The sequence below is a fragment of the Primulina huaijiensis genome, chromosome 9 (assembly GCF_012295235.1).
Source record: "Primulina huaijiensis isolate GDHJ02 chromosome 9, ASM1229523v2, whole genome shotgun sequence".
NCBI classification, from domain to species: domain Eukaryota; kingdom Viridiplantae; phylum Streptophyta; class Magnoliopsida; order Lamiales; family Gesneriaceae; genus Primulina; species Primulina huaijiensis.
This window is the reverse complement of record NC_133314.1, coordinates 4,695,639-4,717,823: the sequence shown is the minus strand read 5'-3', so window position 1 is coordinate 4,717,823 and position 22,185 is coordinate 4,695,639. Positions and strand designations below refer to the sequence as shown.

Here is a 22,185-nt window from a genome sequence, read left to right as displayed (position 1 = left end):
GAGCTCGCTCGTGAACTCGAGGTTGACTCGTTTAATGTTCACAAAAATGTTCGTTTATATGACTTGTTTATGTTTTATTAGCTATTAGGTTTGTCGTTTTGATTATTTATGAATGGATCTACACTTTTTTGTCTTATTTTGGCATTTGTTTGAAGAAATACATTTATTGTATATTTGAGCTTGATTGTATCTTTAACGAACTTGAATCAATATCGAACTCGATCTCTATTGTTTGTTTAACGAGTCGAGTCAAGCTCCTTAAACATGATAAACGAATTATTTTAATAAACTGAACTTGAGCTAATTGTAAATTTAGTAATTTAAAATGACCTGAGATCGAATCTCATGATAAAAGCTCGAATCGAGTTCAAGCTTATATAAATAGTAAACAAGTTGAGCTTGACCCTCATGTTGTTTGACTCGGTTTAGTTCGTTTGCCTCCCTAAATAGAGACATTGGCAACATATACAAGGGTGTGTGTTGTGTAAGCATCTCATCGTTATAAAAACGACCGCCTAGAAAAAAGTGCAAGTCTGCTTGGATATGTAAATTGAATAGTAAAGTGAAAGTAAAATGTACGCAAGTTTGTTTTTTGGATATTCGTAGAACCCAATCTCTTATGTCACTTCTTCTTCCTGTTGGAAAGGAACACACTAGAAGACTTTGATCTTTACAAGAAATTTGTAAAAACCATGTCCAATTTGGACTTAACACTACAAAACTGAAACTCTTGATCTACTCAACTGAACGAAGAAACAGCATACAAACTGTTCTCGAATGCAATGAATTCTCCTGGCACTTAATAGATCTTAATGATCAGATATAATTATCTGTAAACTGTGCTCGACAGACTAAATTTAGCTCAAATACTTGAAATCTTGAATTCTTAAATCTATTGAAGATCGTAGACCTTTATTAAACTGAACCCATTCTCTATTTATAAATTATGGATCCAATGGTCTTGAGTTTCAAAAAAATATATGTTCGAAATAAAAGTATTTGTTGACTTGTTTTTTGTTCATGTCATCATTCTTTGACATTTGTACAAAATGAGTATGGTTTTATCAAAATACGGAATAACTTATCCAATAATCAGTTTAGTCATATGGTGTAAACTAACGTCTTTACGAATAAATAATGATCTCTTAAATTGAACTTTATAAAAGGTGTTCTAATGTAATCCAGTTTATGTCTGAGTCAGTTTTGCTTGACTAGTCCAGTTAAGGTAAATCAATTTAGTTTGTGGATATTAGTCAGTTCCGTTCGATTCAGATGACTCAGTTTTAGTCTAGTCTAGTTTAGCTTATATCAGTTTTGCCTTAAGTTATGTGTTAATACCAAAACATAAATGTTCCAACAGTGTTATAGTTAATAAAGTTTCAATTTCCAATATCATTAATTAATTTATTTTTAAAAAATAATAATATTCCTCATTATTTCTTATATATTTATTTGAATGTATTGATTTTGAAAATCTCATTGAACAAAAAAATATTTATATATTTATATATGTAATTAAAGTAATAATTTACATTAAAATATAACAGTTCAAATATTAATGATTTCACTAAAGACAAATTTATTTGAGAAAGTTAAATTTAGAATGTCAGACACAATAATTATGAACTATACAAATATTTATAATTTTTTATAGTTCATTAAATAAAATAAATATTATAATTTAAAATTAAAATAATTATTTATAAAGAAAAAACTATCTTAAAATTCGTTATAATATATTTTTGAAAAAAATACTAACAATATTATTATAAAATAATAAAGTGTTACGTACTTAAAAAAAATAAAAGAAACCAATAGTCTATTTAAACTATTTGTTAACATATTTATGAAAAATTAGTCAATATAGAAAATTTATCTAATTTAGTTTGAGTAGGGCTCTTATGAAACGGTCTCACAGATCTATATTCATGAGATAAGTCCACTCGATTCGTATATTGAATAAAAATAATAATTTTTGCATAAAACAATACTTTTTCATGAGTATAGTCTGGTAGAAAATTTGTCTCACAAATTAACTCATTAAACGGTCTCATAAAAATTTTTGTGAAATAATTTTAATATTTTCGTATATTTAATAAAAGAAAAATGTATAAAAAACATTGTATGTTTATATCAATCAATATTTTTTTAAAAAAATTGAGAATATATTAGACATTTTAGAGTAAATAAATAAACATGAAGTATATTCCTTAAATATTTGCATTGATCGTATCATTTATTTAATTTCGATCACGGTTTTGTGTTTTCTATTGCTTTATATATTTGGTTCTTTATACTCTTTAAAATATTAAACAAACTATAAATTTTTTATATAATATTACACTTTTCAACTATTTAGTGAAGAAATAAATATTTTTTAAAATGTTAAAAAGCAATAAAAAATTTTCATCTAATAATTGATTTTTTTTTAAATTTATTATTTAAAATTTGATAGACAAATAAAAATTATTTTTTAATATATTTTTCTATTATTTTTTTTAGTAAGAGTTCATTCAATCAATATATTGATGACCACGAGAGATAATCAAATGAAGGAAACCGGTGATAATAAAATAAACACCGGTTTATAATATATATTATATTTTAAAATATTATNTCTTACAAAAACTAAATATAAATACAACAATGAGTTGAAATTTATCGATAATTTATCCTTAAATAAAAACGCAAAAAAAATATACACTAATGTAATTATATTTTCACAAAAACTCTTATGAGAAGGTTTCACGGATCAATTTCGTGGGTCGAATATCTTATTTGGGTCATCACAGATAAAAATTCGTGGGACCGTCTCACGAGAGACTTACTCTTATATTTTATATAAAATTTATTATATGAAATCATTATTAGGGGGTGTCAAATATTTATTTTATATTTATATTATAAATTTTTATTATTTAATATTTATTTTATATATTTTATTTTTTAAACAATTATTTATTTTATTTAGTAAATACAATTTAATTATTTATGATTAGATTTTCTAATTTAAATTATATATAGAGGTGATTTTGTTATTACGTGTTTAGANTGTTTAGATTAAAATATTATTTATTTTTTTGAATTTTATTAATTTTTAAAAAAAATTAAAAAAGTAAAATCGGATTTAGTTGAATTAACCGGGTTTGGGTTGTTAGTTTTGGGTTTGGTTTGAGTTGAACAATTTTTAAATAATATTATACGTGCATCCCACGCGACGAGACCCGACCTGACATGACCCGACCCACGTGATCTACCCGAATCTTTACCCGCTAGGAGTGGGCCACTTATTTATATTGGTTATTATTACTATTATTTTGACGAAACCTCAAAGTTAGAGAAGTAGAAACTAAGAAGAAAAAGGTATGACGCATAATGTGTTTTCCTGTTAAGATATGTTAATTTCTGATTCTTTTTACGGTTTTGTCGAATTTTTCTTCTTGTTTTCTCTTCAATTGCTTTGTCTGATCGCATTGTCGAGGAAAGGTACTCGTTTTATGACGTTACGTTCTTTCTTTTGAGCCTCTATTGGGGGATTTTAATTCTTGTGCTAACGCTAGATAATTAGGTTTGGAACTGAGAAATTGAGATTTGAGTACGTTTTGGGGGCGGGTTTTGATCCGATTTGCTTTTCCCTCTGATCTATCTTCTGGAAGATTACATCTTCACTCCTTGTGGTACCTCTGTATAGAAGAAAATGTAGTTTTTTACTAGTTTAAATTTGCTGTTACTTAATTTTTCAGGAATAACTATTACCAATTGTGTTCCTTGTGAAATTATTGTGGTTTTAGGGTTGAACGAGGCAATCTAATGTCGTGTTGTATTATCTTTGCAATCTTAATTTCTGTAGTTCAATCTATTTTGATAGTTCGGCATGTCAAAGAACATAGACGAAGGTGGTGGTCAGGATGCAGCAGAAAGAATCAAGGCGGCAGCTTTGTCCGCGGCTAAGGGTCTCAGCCGAGCTCAGGCTGAGCGTGCAGCTGCAGCAGCTGTACGGAATGTGAATGCATATGGGCAGAAGGAAGAAGGACCTAGCAGATGGCAGGAGAGGAAAGAAGCTAAGAGGCAAATGTATTTGATGAGTACTGAGAAACAAGTGAGACTGGGTGAAAGGAAGGATTGCAGGAGCTCAACATCCACAATTGGGGCAGCTTCACAGTGCCAGAAATGCTTCCAATCGGGACACTGGACGTATGAATGCAAGAATGAGAGAGTTTATATATCAAGGCCTTCTCGAACACAGCAACTGAAGAACCCAAAACTTAAAATGAAGGTTTCAATTTCTTATGATTTGGATAACCCTGATATCCCAAAGGTGGAGAAGAATGAGAAACAGGAAAAGAAGTGTAAGAGGAAGCATAAGTCCAAAACTGAATCTGATAATGATAGTGAAGCTTCGGTGTTTGAATCTGATAGTGAGACATCCTCAGTTACTGCATCAGATGATTCTGCTGTAGCGAGTGAATCAAGTTATAGTTCATCTACTGATTCTGAGGAGGAGAGGAGGAAGAAGCGCAAGAGCAAAAAGAAGAAGCAGAGGAAGAGAAGGCACAGAGAGCGTAGCTCCTCGTCTGAGTCCTCTGAGTCGTACTCAGATTCATACTCTGATTCTGAAGAGAAGACCAGTCGGAAAAAGAGCAGGAGTGGGAGGCATCGCAGAAGGCACTGAAGCTAGTAAACATGAACAATAAGGTTTTCTTGTTTGTTTTTCTTTCGTAGCTCTACTGTTTGTTGAGTCAGCTTAGCATTCTTAAGACCTGAAGACATGTAAGAATATCGTCTTTGACGATTATGTCATGACAAAGATGCTTTTATTTGTAACATCCGTGTCTACTGTTTTTGTGTTAGATTCCCCTTTTTGCCTCAAATTCATGACTTGTGATACAGTGTCATTTATCTGCTGCCGTAAGTCTTGCCTTTTGGATTTAGGTCTTTCTCTTGGTCTTACGGCCTTACATTATCTTAGAGTTATCATATGGGTTTTTTACTGGTGTGGAACGTTGTTGGTTGGAGGGTATTGGCGGCTGAGAGTTGCGATTAATCTTGCTTTTGATTTGCTTGCATCTATGGAGTTATGTATTCTTGAATCTTGATCTTCTAGGAGGCTAACTACTAATAACTGATATGGCCTAAATATCGTTGTTGGATTCTTTACTCGTCTTACCATGTAAAAGGATTTAATTTATATGTTAATGGGCTTAAGTTTTGGGCTTTTATGTTTAGGAGCAATTGAGCTTACTTATCCTAGGTAAATTAGGCTCAATAACACTTATTTAATTGAAAATAAAAGTTTATAAAAATTAGTTTTCAAAAGTAATACTTTTGATATTTTAAAAACTCCACGTTTGCCCAAAACCAATTTCCCGGATAAAATCGAGCTCGTCTCGTAAAATAATTTGAACCCTACCATTTTTTGAAAAATTTAATCATATTTAATCATATTAATAAGCTTTGAAAATATTTATTGAAAAATATTTATTTTATCTTGGTCGTCTCCGGTCTCATTTCCCTAGCCTATTATCGAACATTCGGATAATGTAAGGTCCAAAATTAAGATGACGTAATCCAGCTGCATGCAAATTTAAGAAAATCAAAAATAGCTAATTAAATAGTTTTAATTGCATAAATTGAATATGATGTGCATGGTTGCATGTATAAAATGTACTTTCGACACAAGTGCAAGAAAATGGTAATTTTAAAGGCTATTCGAGATGCGATCGAGGAACGGAGACCGATGGCTGAAAAAGAAAAGTGTTTTTATTAAATAATTGTTTTTAATTATTTAAAATAAGGTTGATGCTTTATGATATTTTTAAGAATAAGGATTTTTGAGGTGATTTTATGCGTCGAGTCGTAATTTTTAACGGTATTCGATTTTCGACGAAAATATGAACTTTTTGAGAACTTGGCTAATATTTTCCCTAACTTTCCTAAACGAAATATTTTAAATATGTACTAATAAGCTTAATGGACTTATTGTACCATGCTAATGGACCTAGACTTGTATACTTAATATTTATCAAATATTTAAAGCCTAAACCCTCCCATTAACCCCATAATTCCCACGCCCCTTCCCCTCAATTGAAAGGACTCTCCCCTCCCCCTCAACATAGCACACATGAAAACTTATCAAGGGAAAGCATAGGTTTTTCAAAGGGGATTTCAGCTTAGGGATTTCTCGTCGCCGTTCTTCGCATCGTCAATTTGTTTTCGAGCATAAAATACGCAAAGGCACGCCATAAACCTTCTTTTCTCATCTATCACACCATATTACGTGTTTGAATTATGTTTGCATGAGAAACATGTTTACTTTGTGAATAATTTCGTTTTTAAGCTTTGATATGTCAACTACATGTATGTTTATGCTTCAAAACTTGAAATATTATTGCATGAAGGGGATGCCATCTTAGAAGGTCAGGTTTAGGAGAATTTAAGGGCCTAGAAAAGCACACACCACGGCTGCACACACACGGAAGGAAGCTGAACGAAAATTATTGCGTGTAGTGTACAAGGGCTTGGTTGAATGGGGAACCATCGCGTGGCTCCGCCAGGGCTTGACCAGGGCTGGTCTTTGACGTGGTTGGGTGTGAGGACGAGTCCTAGCCATGCTAGGACTCAAGCATGGCGGCTAGGGAAGAGTACAAGCGGACTAGGACTTTTCCCAAGCCAACCGAGAACAACAGCGGGTGCATGGTGGATTGCGGCTTGGTCAGGGGTCCAAGATAGGTCTTACAGGGTCTAGTAAGGGTCCAGAGGGTGAGGGCTCGGTGGTGGCTCGAGGGTAGGAGTCCTAGACGAGTTTCGAAGAGTCTTAGGTTGTGTTGCTAGGATCGCGCGGCTTCTGTGCATCGCGCCTGGGGCTGCAGCGGGTTAGGTCGAGTCCAGGGGGTTCAAAAGGGTCCCTAAAGGGGCTGGTCAGGGGCTAGCTCGGTGTGGCTCGGGTGTGGCTCGAAGAAAACTAGAAATGGCTCGAGGGTTAGCGTTAAGGTTCGAATATTAGGTCTTAAAAGGTTAAGCCTTGAACCGTGGGTCTATGGGGATGGTTCATGGTTCACAGGGGTAAATTAGGCAATAAAAATTCTATGTTTAAAATTTGGGAATGTAATATTAAAGTTTGAATTAATTCGGGATTAAAACGCTTTACGAATTAATAATTATGAAATTAAATCAAAAGCCATAAATTTAAGCTAAATAAAAATATAAAAAATTTAATTTAAGCTTAAATAATTATTTGGGATGGTCTAGTGTCAACGAAAGTAAGAAAAAATCAAAAATCGAGAAATTTTACGTATAGGGGTAAAACTGTCATTTTACACCTGAAAAATAGTAAACGTCCTGGCAGTGCCATGAATTCTGTAAATAATGATAATATGCTTATGTTAAATGTTTATGGAATTTTTCGATGAAACGATAATGCTAAAAGATATGTTGCATGCTTGGTTTAAAAGAAAAATGATTATTATATGCTTGAATTTTTATAAGTGATGAAAATACGAAAAGTTGAAGGAGTGGATTTAATTGTGACTAATACGATGATTATGATGATATGTAAGGCCAATGCTCAATTGACGGGTGAGATTGTCGCTGATGTCCCCACCGCTCAGTATTATGGTTACATTTAGATGGATCCATCGATCGCTGATACGAAAGTCACAATTAACGATTCAAATTTAATAAAAGGAAAAATGTATACGTATATGATGAAAAAGAAATGTATATGATGAATGGAAAAATGTTTATGTTTATGCATGTTCATGAAAAGTTATGTTATGTAAAAGTATTTTCATTGTTGCATGTGATTGTATATGTACTAGTTGCTATTATGGTTATGGTTTGCTGAGTCAATAGACTCACTAGGTGTAATCGATGCAGGTGAGCATGATGTTGATGTTGTTGAGGGACTTGATGGTTGATCTTACTAGACTAAAGGTGCACGTAACCCGAGGACCAGCGTTAGTTTTCCGCAAAATTAGATTAAGTTCATGATTTGAGTTTACGATAGAGATTTTTACGACTTTTATGATGCTTTCAGTGGTTTTGAGATGTTGTTAGGGTTGAGTTTATTTTGATATATTGTTAGTTTAGGTTGACTGACGATTTTCGATTTTACGTTTTGAATTGAGTTCTGTTGAATTTTCAAATATAGTTGGTTGTTTTATTTTTAAAATGGTGCAAAGATATATTAAAAAATATGTATATGTATATGTATATTTTCGGCCGAGTTAGAAGGAATAAAAAAAATTCTAGTACTTTTTAAGAAAAACGAGTAGTGAACGTTTCAGATAATCTTCAATTCCATAAAATCATGCAATTAGACCTTTAATCATATAATATGCATAATGCAAGCATTTAAAATCAATAAAACAGCCATGTAATTTAATTCATTTGCATGTATGTGGTTTACGTAGGTTGACTTTTGGACGTTACAGTTAGTATCTTCACCTACTGAAACCAAGGATGACAATGTAATTGTTGCTTCTCTGCTTCTAGTCTCTTTTGTTTTTGAGGCTCCATCAACCGGTCTGGTAGCACAAGAATTCCTCAGCGAAGCAATCCCTGTTTCCTCTGTAGCATTTGAAACCACAGTTGATGTTTTGGCTTCTGAAGTCGCTGAACCTCAGCCTTTCAAGTCAACCGGAAAAGCATCTTCTCAACTAGCCTCCTTCAAAGCTATAATATTCTCTTCATCCGATCTATTTGAACCTGAAGAAGAAGAATTTGTGGAAGAAGACAACCAGAAGAAGATTTTGAACCATTTGAAGACTATGAATCAATCAATTTTTGCCCTCAATCGGAAGCAATTTGATCTCAAGGAAGCCTTTCAATCCTGAAATCTGACCTCTCCAAGGAATTTCTTGTCATGAATACAAGCATTACCCTCCGACAAGAAAGACATAATTCATCGCATCGATATCTCAATATGTGCACTGAGCTTTTGGGCCAAATAACTAGACTTAAAACACATGTTGATCAGCGTATGGATGTCCAACGAGCACAACTTACTGAAATCATGCAATTCTTTATGCATGGTGATGTCAAAAAGGGGGAAAGAGAGAGGCAAAAGGAACTTAAGAAAGCAGAAGAAGCGGTTAGGAAAAGAGTTGCAGAGCCAAAGCAGATAAAGCCTTGATGCAAAAATAGCTTGAAGAATAGAAGAAAGGTTAATGTATTGTATATGTTTCTGTTTAACTGTTTTTATTGCCTGGAGTTTGTAATTCCATTCACTCAATGAAATACAACTTTTCTTTTATTATGCTTTCTTAAGTATTATGTAAATTGTTGTATAGTTCTGTAGCTGGGTTTTGTCATAACCAAAAAGAGAGAAATTGTTAAGAAATTATTATTATCCTAAAGTTTTGGTAATTGACAAAATCAAAACAACACCTAACTATTTCAAGAAAACAACCGAAATTTATTTTATATATCAGGAACACTTCAAAACCCCTTGGAGCTCAACCGCCTATAGCTTGAAGAAGTTTCAACCATTAGACGATTTTCAACCGGCTATTCAAAATCTTCAAACCGCTTCATTAAAGAATCATTCATTGTTCACTTAATGAAAGACATTCTCCGTCTGGCTCATGACATTCAATGGTTTTTCACCTTTAAAAGTCAACCATGTCCTGCACCAGTCTCGATAAAGATATGTATTTATATTACTATCTTAGAATAGGAAGATTGGTTAAACATCCTACAAGCTCTGATGGAGCTAACAGTTACTACAAAAAGATGCTCAACAACAACTCTTCAAATGAATGAGATTTAAAGTTGCACATGCAAAGTGAACATTAAATACTTGCTGAAGAACATTTAATGAAGTTGCAGCCGATTGTGACACATCATTCCAACACTATAGGTTTACGTTATACATCTTTTCCGACCGTTGGGATGACAGCTTATAACAGAAGAGTTGAAGAATGCAGATGGGAGTTCAATCAATTAAGCTTTTCAACCACGCGATTGCTATACTATTAAAGTTTGCATACTCAAAGATTTGAGCGCACTTAAAGTTCATATACTTCATCGCTCATCAAGCACGTACTCACCAGAAAAATATCTGATCATTCAATGATCAACTTCTTGCTACTCAAAACATACATTTTTTTTATCAGTAACCTTTGGTTATTTGATTGATTGTGTTGTCTGGTGAATCGAAGGTTTTTAAAATCCAAAAGTGTAAAGTGATCACTAAGAGTTCCAAAACAGGCAGCGTGATAAGTCTTGATTGGAGTGGGCTGTTGCAATAAGTTTGTAAAGCCAAAACCTTTTTAGTGGAATCCTTCCTAAAGAGGAAGAAGGGGTGACATAGGAGTTTTATCTCCGAACATCCATAAAAATTATGTGTCTTCACTTTCCGCGACCATTTATATTTAAATCATTTTCTTGTTAGCAAGCCAGCCAACCAGTTGAAGCTATCATTAGAAATTTTGAACCGTTTTCCACACTTTTCAAGTGGTTCATATTTTTAACCGTTCAAGAAAAACTTTCAATATTCTAAAGACGATTGAAAACAAATTTTAAAAGCAAATTTTTTAAAGTGTTTATTCACCCCCTCTAAATTCTTTCCCGATCCTAACAAAAAAGTATACACTAATATAATTATATTTTATATAAAATTTATTATTTGAAATTATTACTAGGGTGTCAAAATCGGCACAACTCACCAACTCGATACGGTTCGATCCGCAAAAAATCATGTTTGGGTTTGGATTTTTTGGGTTCTGGTCAGGTTGGGTTGGACCCAATATTTGACCCGAGAAAATAATCGGATAAGAGTGGGTTGACACGAAAATTTGAACTTTTTTAAAAATATATAATTAATAAATATTTCATACATTTTTATATATTTTATTTTGAAAAAATATTATTGTATATTTAAAATATAAATTTTCATAATTTAATATTTATTTTGTATATTTTTATTTTTTAAACAATTATTTATTTGATTTAGTATACATAATTTAGTTTTCTAGGATTAGATTTTATAATTTAAATCATATATAAGGGATATTTTGTTATTATGTTTTTGAATTAAAATATTATTTATTTTTTTGAATTTTATTTATTATTTCACAAAATTTAAAAAATAAAAATCAGATTTAGTTGGGTTAGTCAGGTTTGAATTCTGAGTTTCGGGTTAGTTGGAGTTTAGGTTGAACAATTTTTACTACGTAAACCCGGCCCGGCCCGCATGGTCTACCCGATTCTTTACGCGCTAGGAGTGGGGCCACTTATTTATCCTGGTTATTACCTGGCCAAACCCTCAAAGGTGGAGAAGTAGAAACTAAGAAGAAGAAGGTGCAAGGTATTGGCCTAGAACACTCGATTTCTTCACGCATGATATGTTTTCCTGTTAAGATATGTTAGTTTCTGATTCTTTTTACTGTTTTGTAGAATTTTTCTTTTTGTTTTCTCTTCAATTGCTTTTGTCTGATCGCATTTTCGAGGAGAGGTACTCGTTTTATGACGTTACGTTATTTCTTTTGAGCCTCTATTAGGGGATTTTAATTCTTGTGCTAACGCTAGATAATTAGGTTTGGAACTGAGAAATTGAGATTTGAGTACGTTTTGGGGGCGGGTTTTGATCCGATTTGCTTTTCCCTCTGATCTATCTTCTGGAAGATTACATCTTCACTCCTTGTGGTACCTCTGTATAGAAGAAAATGTAGTTTTTTACTAGTTTAAATTTGCTGTTACTTAATTTTTCAGGAATAACTATTACCAATTGTGTTCCTTGTGAAATTATTGTGGTTTTAGGGTTGAACGAGGCAATCTAATGTCGTGTTGTATTATCTTTGCAATCTTAATTTCTGTAGTTCAATCTATTTTGATAGTTCGGCATGTCAAAGAAAATAGACGAAGGTGGTGGTCAGGATGCAGCAGAAAGAATCAAGGCGGCAGCATTGTCCGCGGCTAAGGGTCTCAGCCGAGCTCAGGCTGAGCGTGCAGCTGCAGCAGCTGTACGGAATGTGAATGCATATGGGCAGAAGGAAGAAGGACCTAGCAGATGGCAGGAGAGGAAAGAAGCTAAGAGGCAAATGTATTTGATGAGTACTGAGAAACAAGTGAGACTGGGTGAAAGGAAGGATTGCAGGAGCTCAACATCCATAATTGGGGCAGCTTCACAGTGCCAGAAATGCTTCCAATCGGGACACTGGACGTATGAATGCAAGAATGAGAGAGTTTATATATCAAGGCCTTCTCGAACACAGCAACTGAAGAACCCAAAACTTAAAATGAAGGTTTCAATTTCTTATGATTTGGATAACCCTGATATCCCAAAGGTGGAGAAGAATGAGAAACAGGAAAAGAAGTGTAAGAGGAAGCATAAGTCCAAAACTGAATCTGATAATGATAGTGAAGCTTCGGTGTTTGAATCTGATAGTGAGACATCCTCAGTTACTGCATCAGATGATTCTGCTGTAGCGAGTGAATCAAGTTATAGTTCATCTACTGATTCTGAGGAGGAGAGGAGGAAGAAGCGCAAGAGCAAAAAGAAGAAGCAGAGGAAGAGAAGGCACAGAGAGCGTAGCTCCTCGTCTGAGTCCTCTGAGTCGTACTCAGATTCAGACTCTGATTCTGAAGAGAAGACCAGTCGGAAAAAGAGCAGGAGTGGGAGGCATCGCAGAAGGCACTGAAGCTAGTAAACATGAACAATAAGGTTTTCTTGTTTGTTTTTCTTTCGTAGCTCTACTGTTTGTTGAGTCAGCTTAGCATTCTTAAGACCTGAAGACATGTAAGAATATCGTCTTTGACGATTATGTCATGACAAAGATGCTTTTATTTGTAACATCCGTGTCTACTGTTTTTGTGTTAGATTCCCCTTTTTGCCTCAAATTCATGACTTGTGATACAGTGTCATTTATCTGCTGCCGTAAGTCTTGCCTTTTGGATTTAGGTCTTTCTCTTGGTCTTACGGCCTTACATTATCTTAGAGTTATCATATGGGTTTTTTACTGGTGTGGAACGTTGTTGGTTGGAGGGTATTGGCGGCTGAGAGTTGCGATTAATCTTGCTTTTGATTTGCTTGCATCTATGGAGTTATGTATTCTTGAATCTTGATCTTCTAGGAGGCTAACTACTAATAACTGATATGGCCTAAATATCGTTGTTGGATTCTTTACTCGTCTTACCATGTAAAAGGATTTAATTTATATGTTAATGGGCTTAAGTTTTGGGCTTTTATGTTTAGGAGCAATTGAGCTTACTTATCCTAGGTAAATTAGGCTCAATAACACTTATTTAATTGAAAATAAAAGTTTATAAAAATTAGTTTTCAAAAGTAATACTTTTGATATTTTAAAAACTCCACGTTTGCCCAAAACCAATTTCCCGGATAAAATCGAGCTCGTCTCGTAAAATAATTTGAANGACTTCTATAGCAACTTGGGTTAATCATTTTCGAAAAACGAGGACGAATACGAAGTAGTTGCTATAGGTGCACATTGTGCGTTCAGTCACGCAGCCACGAGCCCGGGCTCGGAGCGTGACAGAATGATATCAGAGCCGGTCACCGGCATGGAACACCGAGAAATAAGTGCTACGCGGGGCAAAGTGCTACGTGCATGGGAGCCACATCTTGAACCTGCGGGGCAAAATGCTACATTACGGGAGCCACCTCTTGAACCTGTAGAAGCCACCTCTAGATTATCGGTGCTGGTGGATCGAGGGGTCAGGCCGCGACGAGGACGTCGCATTCTGAAGAAGGGGTGATTATGATACCCTTGTCCTACATATTAAAAATCAAAGATTTAAAATGAGTTTATAATAGCTTACAATGGACTTCTATAGCAACTTGGGTTAATCATTTTTGAAAAGAACTCGAGGATGTTCAAGAAAAACCCACACCTCAGATTTTGGAACGCATGCCCCATCATCCAGTAGAAATATTACACACTCTTAGAAGATTTGAAAGAGTCTCAAGGCCACATATAAGGATGAGCCTGCTACTCGAAGAGGACCAAGATAAGCCCAATCTTGGATGCAATCCAAGAAACTTTAAACAAGCATTATCTGGTGTTAATTTATCCAAATGGCTTGGAACCATGCAATCTGAGATAAACTCCATGTATTCTAACCAAGTATGATCCTCAGAAGATCCATCTAAGAGAATTGTTCTCATAGGAAGCAAACGAATTTACAAAATGAAGGTTGGGGTAGATGAGAAGGAAATGATCTTCAAGGCTGTACTAGTAGAAAAAAGATATTCTCAACGACGATGAATTGACTATTATGAAACCTTTTCTCCATTCGCAAAGTTCAATCCCATTAGGATTTTGCTATCTATACTAGCATGTTATTACAATTAAATATGACATATTGATGTGAAGACAATGTTGCTTAATCATGATATTAAAAAAGAGATTTACATGTCTTAACCTGAATGATTCATATCAATAGAAAGTGAGATTATGTTATGAAAACTTTAGAAATCTATTTATGGTCTCAAACAGAAATCGAGGAGTTGGAACTTTCAATTCGATAATACTATCAAAGAGTTTGATTTAGTTAAGAAGTCTGAGGAACCTTGGGTAGAAGGTTAATGGGAGTGCAGTGACATTCCTAATAATTTATGTTGATAACATACTACTTGTTGAAAATGATGTAGATTTTGATGCAATCAACTAAAGTATGGTTAGTCAGTAAATTCTCCATAAAAATATGGGTAAAACATCCTATGTATTAGAATACAGAAATATATGAATAAATCAAAGAGGATGCTTGGGTTCACTCAAATCACTTATATCAATACTAAGGAGATTCTATATATATGAGTCCAAGAGAGGATATCTACCAATTTTTCATGACGTGACTCTATCCAAATCTATGTTCTCTAACTAATGAGGAGATAGAAACCATAATACATATTTTTTATGCTTCTATCATTGGTAGTATTATGTATGGTATGATATCTACTTGACCTGGTATAGCTTTTGCACTGAGTGTTGCAAGAATATATCAATTGAACCCCGGCCCATTGTATTGAAATGCTGTGAAGGATATTCTTAATTACTTAAAAATGAATAAAAAAATTTTAATGGTCTATAGGGGTGGATAATTAAAATTGGAAGGCTATGATGATTCTATCTTCCAATTAGATGTGGATGATTCAAAATCAACATCTAGATTTGTTTTCATGCTCAATGGCTGCGATTTTTCTTGGAAGCATTCCAAGCAAGACATCACAATAGATTCAACCTTTTAAGTTGAATACATATCAGCATCGGTTGTAGCAAATAAAGTAGTTTGGATGAGGAATTTCGTGCAAGAGTTGGGCGTCATTCCTAATGGATTTGATCCAGTCTTGGTGTACTGTGACAACACCAGTGTCATTGTGCAATCAAATTATCTGAGGTCTCATCATTGATCTAAACATGTACTGAGGTAGTTCCACATCATCCGGGAGACTGTGGGAAGATGAGAAATTTCGGTAGAAAGAGTCACCTCTGCAGATAACGTTGTTGATCCACTTACGAATCCCCTGCCATGAACATTGTTTGAAAATCATCGTGAAGCAATGGTTTTGAGATCTATGGGTAGTTGGATATAGGGAAAGTGAGAGATTGTTATAGTAGATGTCCAACAAGCTAATATGTGGCTTGTGCTTTATTGAATCTTGTGTTAAAAATATCTTTGTTTTAATAACATTTTATGATTTTATCAAATCATGACATTTACTTTATCTGTATACTCATGCAAGATGTATAGATAAAGATCTTGAATATACTATAATACTATGAGGTCGTACTTATATATGATGACGATCAAGGAATTTATTTATAAGTTACTGTATATTCTAAATGTGTTACTAGTCAATTCAGATATCTAAAATAAGAATAAAGACTGCTTGAGATTGAGACTAACATTAGTCAATCACTGAACAAATCTCTCGGACTTTACAAGTGGTTATCGTTTATCGAGTGGATAATTATGCGGTTATAAATGTACACCATTAGTCATTTTTTCATGAGGGTCATCAGGTGGCGAGGTTGGGTGACATACGTAGGATCCGATCCATTGTACTCGGGGATTCACAGTCACCTAAAGCATAGTTTGGTACACGAGATAAGGGAGAGATTGATAAATAATCTTTCTTATCCCACGTTTAGTACGATTTTAAAAAGCCCATGATATTGATAAATAATTTTTTAGAAGGATAAAATGTCACTTCTATTAGGTGTGATAATTTTAATTTAATAATAAAAAACACCACAAATGACTTAATTGCCCTCAATATATAAAAATCCTATATATGATCAAGTTCTAAATTAGTGTTACTAGATGATAATTATATAAATGATTTTTATAAATCTCTGCTAATAGGTAGAAATTAAAATGAAATAAATATTTTTATTTATTTTTATATAGTATATAATATGATAATTATATAAATGAACTCGAAATAATTATATAAATGATTTTTAATAATCTCAATATAACTATTAGTATCACTCGATTAACTTTAAAAATTGATATTTGACTTGACTCACAAAATCAAGGGCTCAATTATCATATTATATAATATATAAAATTAGGTAAAAATAAATAAATCATGAAAACACTGTCGGCGCATGAAAAGATAAGAAATATGAACTCAAGCAACAACTTTGAAATTATAAAATTTATTATGATAAGGTGAATTTTGTCATTACAATCTAATATATAAATTTAATCACTCTTATTAAAATAATACCAAANATAATCTCAATATAACTATTAGTATCACTCGATTAACTTTAAAAATTGATATTTGACTTGACTCACAAAATCAAGGGCTCAATTATCATATTATATAATATATAAAATTAGGTAAAAATAAATAAATCATGAAAACACTGTCGGCGCATGAAAAGATAAGAAATATGAACTCAAGCAACAACTTTGAAATTATAAAATTTATTATTATAAGGTGAATTTTGTCATTACAATCTAATATATAAATTTAATCACTCTTATTAAAATAATACCAAACATTAAATATAATATCATACATCATATTTATCCTTAACTTATCCTTATATTATATATCACATGTTTATCCTATCATGTGTACCAAACTATGCCTAAGAGTGTGAATATCATATGAGATCTGATGAATTAATAGTGCAAGAAAAATTTGGACAAAAATAATAAATGTGCTTTAGGAAAAGTGGTCCTCTAGTTGCACATACTATGCTACTAGGATTACTCAAAGATATATCACATCGTTATCGAATTCAAATGCAACTCTTGATATACCAATGATTTCAGATTCGATCATGATATATGAGGTGAAGGGACCTTCTGTAAGCTAACCATAACTGATTGATGCTTGCAGGCACTATAGTGATACCTAGAAGATAATGAGACGATGATACTTGATGTTTTTACCATGATCCGACGGGTGCAATTAGACTTGAGTTCGGACGTTCTTGTAATCAAGAGGTTGATGCACATAATTTGGCTAACAAGGATAAGCCCTTATAAGAAACAAATGTTGTTTCGAATCACATAACTTGTGAACCCACGACTAGCTGTGTCTAAGAATTATTTAGCGTCACATAAGTATTGGATTATGTGTTCGTGTTGAGATAGTCAAATTCAAGAAGGTGAATTTGATTATTAATGTTGATGGTGATCAAACATATGTCTTGTAAAGATGTTTATAATTGGATTTCATATAAAACATGTGTCACTTTTCTATTGCGGTTTTGTATATTCTTCAAACACAATTCAATTACTACTATAATCGTTCATTATCAAAACATATTTTCTCTAATAACATAACAATCTCATGAATTATCGATAATTAAGATATGATTTACGATAATACGATTCACGGTCTTTACAGTAATCGAGCTCTAGTACGAAGGTCGGTGACATACGGAGTCAAGGAGATAATTCATAAGAATCTATTAGGATTCGAGGTGGATTTATCAAATCTTTGCCTAGATATCATCATATCTAGACAAAGGATCTTGGATAAAACGTGAGAACAATTTTAATAAGGAAACTTTCTATTACTTTACCATAGTTTGTTTATAAGTACAAGATCTACTCCACCTTATAATCAATCGATGCCTTTAATTTTTATGCACTCTTGAATTTTCTCTTTATTTCGTGAGTTTACTTATAATTTGAGCATGGAGACTTCATGTAGGAATTTGACTAGGAGTTCAGCCATGTCTTATGGAGAAGAATCCACTTAGAAAAGTGAGACATACGGTATCACCAATGGCTAAACGCCAAAACAAATGATGTTGTCACATTCCTTGTAATAATGGTATCAAACAAATAATTAATTACATCATGTGCCTCGATACTAATGAAAATATCAACAGTACCCGAACTAAGACAAATTTTGCAGGCCAACAACTGATGGAAAAGTACACTATCTAATGCACCACTGTGATTCACTCACCGAAACAGGACTCAAAAAAAATCAAGAAATGATATCTCCACCACCAATATTCCTCCTCCTCCTCCTCTTCCTCATGGCCGCAGTCCTCCGCCACTCAATCGCTTCACCACCACCGTCCTCCACCGCTTCTTTTCCCAAAGAAGCCCTTCCAACAAAATCCGGCTATTTATCAGTCAACTCGTCCACCAGCTCAGCCATTTTCTACACATTCTATGAAGCTCAAAATTCCTACAACAACACGCCACTCTCCCAGATTCCGATCCTCATTTGGCTTCAAGGTGGGCCTGGATGCTCATCCATGATGGGAAATTTTTATGAGCTTGGCCCGTGGCTTGTGAATCCGCAGCTTTCACTGGATCCCAATCCAGGTTCTTGGAACAAAGTCTTTGGCCTCCTTTTTCTTGATAATCCCATAGGAGCAGGCTTCAGCATTGCTGATTCGATTGAAGAAATACCCAGAAATCAATTTGGTGTAGCAGAGCACCTTTTCAGGGCAATTCAGAAATTTGTTGCCTTGGGCGAATCTTTTAGATCTAGGCCAATTTACATTACTGGTGAGAGTTATGCGGGGAAGTATCTTCCAGCGCTTGGTTATTACACACTGAAAAACAATGCCCTCTTACCTAGTGAAAGTAGAGTGAATTTGGCTGGTGTTGCAATTGGGAATGGATTGACTGATCCAGAGATTCAAGTGGCAACTCATTCTGTGAATGCTTATAATTTAGGCTTGATTAATGACAAGGAAAAATCCCTATTGGAGAAGCTTCAATTGGAGGCTATTGGATTCGTAAAAAGTGGTGATTGGAGTGAAGCAACATATGCAAGGAATAGGGTTTTAAGCGCACTGGAAAATATGACTGGATTAGCCACTTTGTATGATTTTAGGAGGCTGATCCCTTACCAAGAGGACTTAGTTGCTACATTCTTGAACAATGTGGAGGCGAAAAAGGCGTTAGGAGCGAAGGAATCCATCGTATTCGAGACATGCAGCGACTTGGTGGGGAATATATTACACGAGGATGTGATGAAGAGCGTGAGATATATGGTGGAATTCTTGGTGAAGAACACCAAAGTGTTGTTGTATCAAGGGCAATGTGACTTGAGGGATGGCGTGGTGTCGACATTGGCTTGGGTTAAAAAGATGGACTGGGAAGGGATCGACGAGTTTTTAGAGGCAGAGAGGAGGATTTGGAGAGTGAGAGGGAAGTTGGCAGGATACGTGCAGAAATGGGAGAGTCTTAGCCATGTTGTGGTGTTGAATGCAGGACATCTCGTGCCAACCGATCAGCCCGTGAATTCCCGAGTTATGATTGAAGATTGGGTTTTGGAGAAGGGATCATTTGCTGCGAAGAACTCCGAAAGGATGAATGATTTCAAAAGGGCTATATGAGATTCAATGCAATTATCTTGTTGTAACATTAGTAGAAATGAGCTAGGATCAATCAACATGTGGCTTCTTGAAGCCATTAAGTCAGTAATTTGTGATGAAAACTAGAAGACAATTCTTGGAATAATTTGCACTAGAGAGGATGATAAATCCACAAAGGCACGGTATGGTGTTCATGATAACATGAAGAATATTTAATAATACCGATTCCACTTTGTCCCTGTTGTGTTTTATTGAGAGTATGAACAAATCCAGCTAGTTTGATGAATATTTTATTTGTATTTGAAATAATTAAATTCGAGTCAAACTCAAATATGTTTGAATTTTTTCGAAGAGTGTAAATTATTTTGTGTAATATTTTACAAGTAATTGATGAGCTCAAATATTTTATTAATACAATGTAATATAATTATATATTAAATTAATGTTTTTCGAGCAACCGTTTGAATAACTAACAAAAATGTTCGAATCTTTTGAGTCAGAATCGAACTTAAACTCTAATTTAAGTAAAATTTTTGAAAATTTTTGTTCGAATATTCGAAATGTATTGTGTCAAGCTAGATGAAAACGATATTCATAGGAATGAACATTTCATTTATTTAGAATCGCAATAGACATTCACGCTCTCCATTCTTATATATATATATTTTTTAAAATTCTTTATTTAATTTAACTAATCTGAATCTTTATCTTTTTCTAATAATAATAAATAATACATGATAGAGCTTTTTCACTGTTTACCGTGAAAAAAAAAGAAATTAAATAAATAACATATGTGCAGAAATATTAATTAAATACAGTATCACGCCAATGAAGATGGCGTGAATTATTTTAGAATTATGGCGGCAGAGTGATGAGATGTCACGAGCAACTCAAAATAATTTGTGGTGATAGAATGATGTGATGTATCTCATTTTAAATCAATTAACACGCCCTATTAAATGGCAAATGGCGTGTTTTTGACCGAATATTGAAAATTTACTTATATAATTGGTGAACATATAGAGAACATTTGCTATTATCATTCTTCGTTGGTCTGAAAATTTGTGAAGTGTTCTTCAAATTGTTTCGGCCAATTGAAGTGATATATACATTTTCTTTCAGTGTTGAATATATTTAATTGTTGGAGCTACTCAATATCAGTTTCTACTTCAACATACGAGGTACTTATACTCCAAATTAAACTTTGTTTTACATATGTTGTACACATAAAAAAAATTTAGTATTACAATTAATTTATATTTGTATCATTATTAACTTATAAGATACAAATAAGAAATATGTTTTTTATTTTTAATCATAATTGTTGTTTTATTTATGTAGTACATAAACAAATTTAGTATTACAATTAATTTATATTTATATTATTATTAATTTATAAGATACAAATAAGAAATACGTTTTTTTTATATTTTTAATCATAATTCTTGTTTTATATATGTAGTACATAAAAAAAACTTAGTATTACAATTAATTTATTTTACACAAATAATATAAAAAAATTTCTTATAAATATTGTTATTCTTGTTTTTTAACTTATTATATACAAATAAGTAGTAAAATTAATTCGTTTTATTATTATTATTATTGTTGTTGTTGTTGTTGTTGTATTATATGAAGAAAAGAAGTATTACTATTAATTTGTTTTGCCTATAATGTAAGAATTTTATAATCATAATTATTTTATTATTAATAATTTATTAAATACTAATTATTATTATTTTTTATTGTAGTAGTATCATTAGACAATTTTTTATTATTATTATTAATCAAAATAAAAATCAAAGCATGTGTAAACAAATTTTAGTATGTCTTATTTATTATATTCTATATTTTGTTATGCGATTGTAATTGAAAAAATTTACTATCAACTTTTGCTGTTATATGATCTATTTAATTTTTATGTAGGAATGGATTCAGTACCTGTTTTTTTTATTCATAAGTGATAATGTTGTGATAGGACATCACACAGTAAAATATAGTACCACCGCGTTGAGGGCAAACGCGTATCACGATCTATTGCTTTTCGTGAATTGAAGGAAATAATGTACCGGCTAACAAATATTGAAAGTTCAAATTTTAACTTAAAATTATCAACAAAATATTCTTACATGGACAAGTCATGTTGTGTAGAAGTGCATCTTGACATCAATGATGACAACAATTTACAGTTTATGCTGGATTCTAGTAACGAAATGCAGTGTATTGAATTGTATATTGAAACAGATTCCATCGAGCATACTGCACATGTCGAGGATCCTGAATCATACATTCCATGTATAACTGAAGGATTCAATTCAATGTGACTTAATGATGCAGCTTGTACTTCTACAGCTGCTATTTTCGGAGCAGTGGATGCAAATTCTTCTAATTCGGAGTATTGTAGTGGGGAATG

At 33.1% G+C, this 22,185-nt stretch overlaps 3 protein-coding genes across 14 annotated transcripts; all 3 read left to right on the top strand.

The window, feature by feature from the left end:
- Positions 1-3,335: 3,335 nt before the first annotated feature.
- On the top strand, positions 3,336-4,878 carry LOC140985423 (uncharacterized). Of its 5 annotated transcripts, none has more exons than XM_073453291.1 (2): positions 3,336-3,363; positions 3,869-4,878. In XM_073453291.1, the coding sequence occupies exon 2, from the start codon at positions 3,875-3,877 to the stop codon at positions 4,670-4,672; it is 798 nt and encodes a 265-aa protein (XP_073309392.1). In that variant the 5' UTR covers positions 3,336-3,363; positions 3,869-3,874; the 3' UTR covers positions 4,673-4,878. The 5 variants fall into 5 exon arrangements, with proteins under 5 accessions (XP_073309392.1, XP_073309393.1, XP_073309390.1 ...); XM_073453292.1 differs by lacking the exon at positions 3,336-3,363 and adding an exon at positions 3,369-3,397; XM_073453289.1 differs by lacking the exon at positions 3,336-3,363 and adding an exon at positions 3,394-3,486.
- Positions 4,879-11,223: 6,345 nt separating this feature from the next.
- LOC140985227 (uncharacterized) lies at positions 11,224-12,847 on the top strand. 8 transcript variants are annotated; one of them, XM_073453014.1, is made up of 2 exons: positions 11,224-11,308; positions 11,838-12,847. In XM_073453014.1, the coding sequence occupies exon 2, from the start codon at positions 11,844-11,846 to the stop codon at positions 12,639-12,641; it is 798 nt and encodes a 265-aa protein (XP_073309115.1). In that variant the 5' UTR covers positions 11,224-11,308; positions 11,838-11,843; the 3' UTR covers positions 12,642-12,847. The 8 variants fall into 8 exon arrangements, with proteins under 8 accessions (XP_073309115.1, XP_073309117.1, XP_073309116.1 ...); XM_073453016.1 differs by having other exon boundaries at positions 11,256-11,365; XM_073453015.1 differs by having other exon boundaries at positions 11,265-11,455.
- Positions 12,848-18,339: 5,492 nt separating this feature from the next.
- Positions 18,340-19,917, top strand: LOC140985246 (serine carboxypeptidase-like 50). Its single transcript, XM_073453038.1, has one exon. The coding sequence runs from the start codon at positions 18,381-18,383 to the stop codon at positions 19,791-19,793; it is 1,413 nt and encodes a 470-aa protein (XP_073309139.1). The 5' UTR covers positions 18,340-18,380; the 3' UTR covers positions 19,794-19,917.
- Positions 19,918-22,185: the final 2,268 nt, after the last annotated feature.

Coding starts and splice junctions, on each gene's coding strand:
- LOC140985423 (XM_073453291.1), top strand. CDS start 3,875: ATGTCAAAGAACATAGACGAAGGTGGTGGTCAGGATGCAGCAGAAAGA.
- LOC140985246 (XM_073453038.1), top strand. CDS start 18,381: ATGCACCACTGTGATTCACTCACCGAAACAGGACTCAAAAAAAATCAA.
- LOC140985227 (XM_073453014.1), top strand. CDS start 11,844: ATGTCAAAGAAAATAGACGAAGGTGGTGGTCAGGATGCAGCAGAAAGA.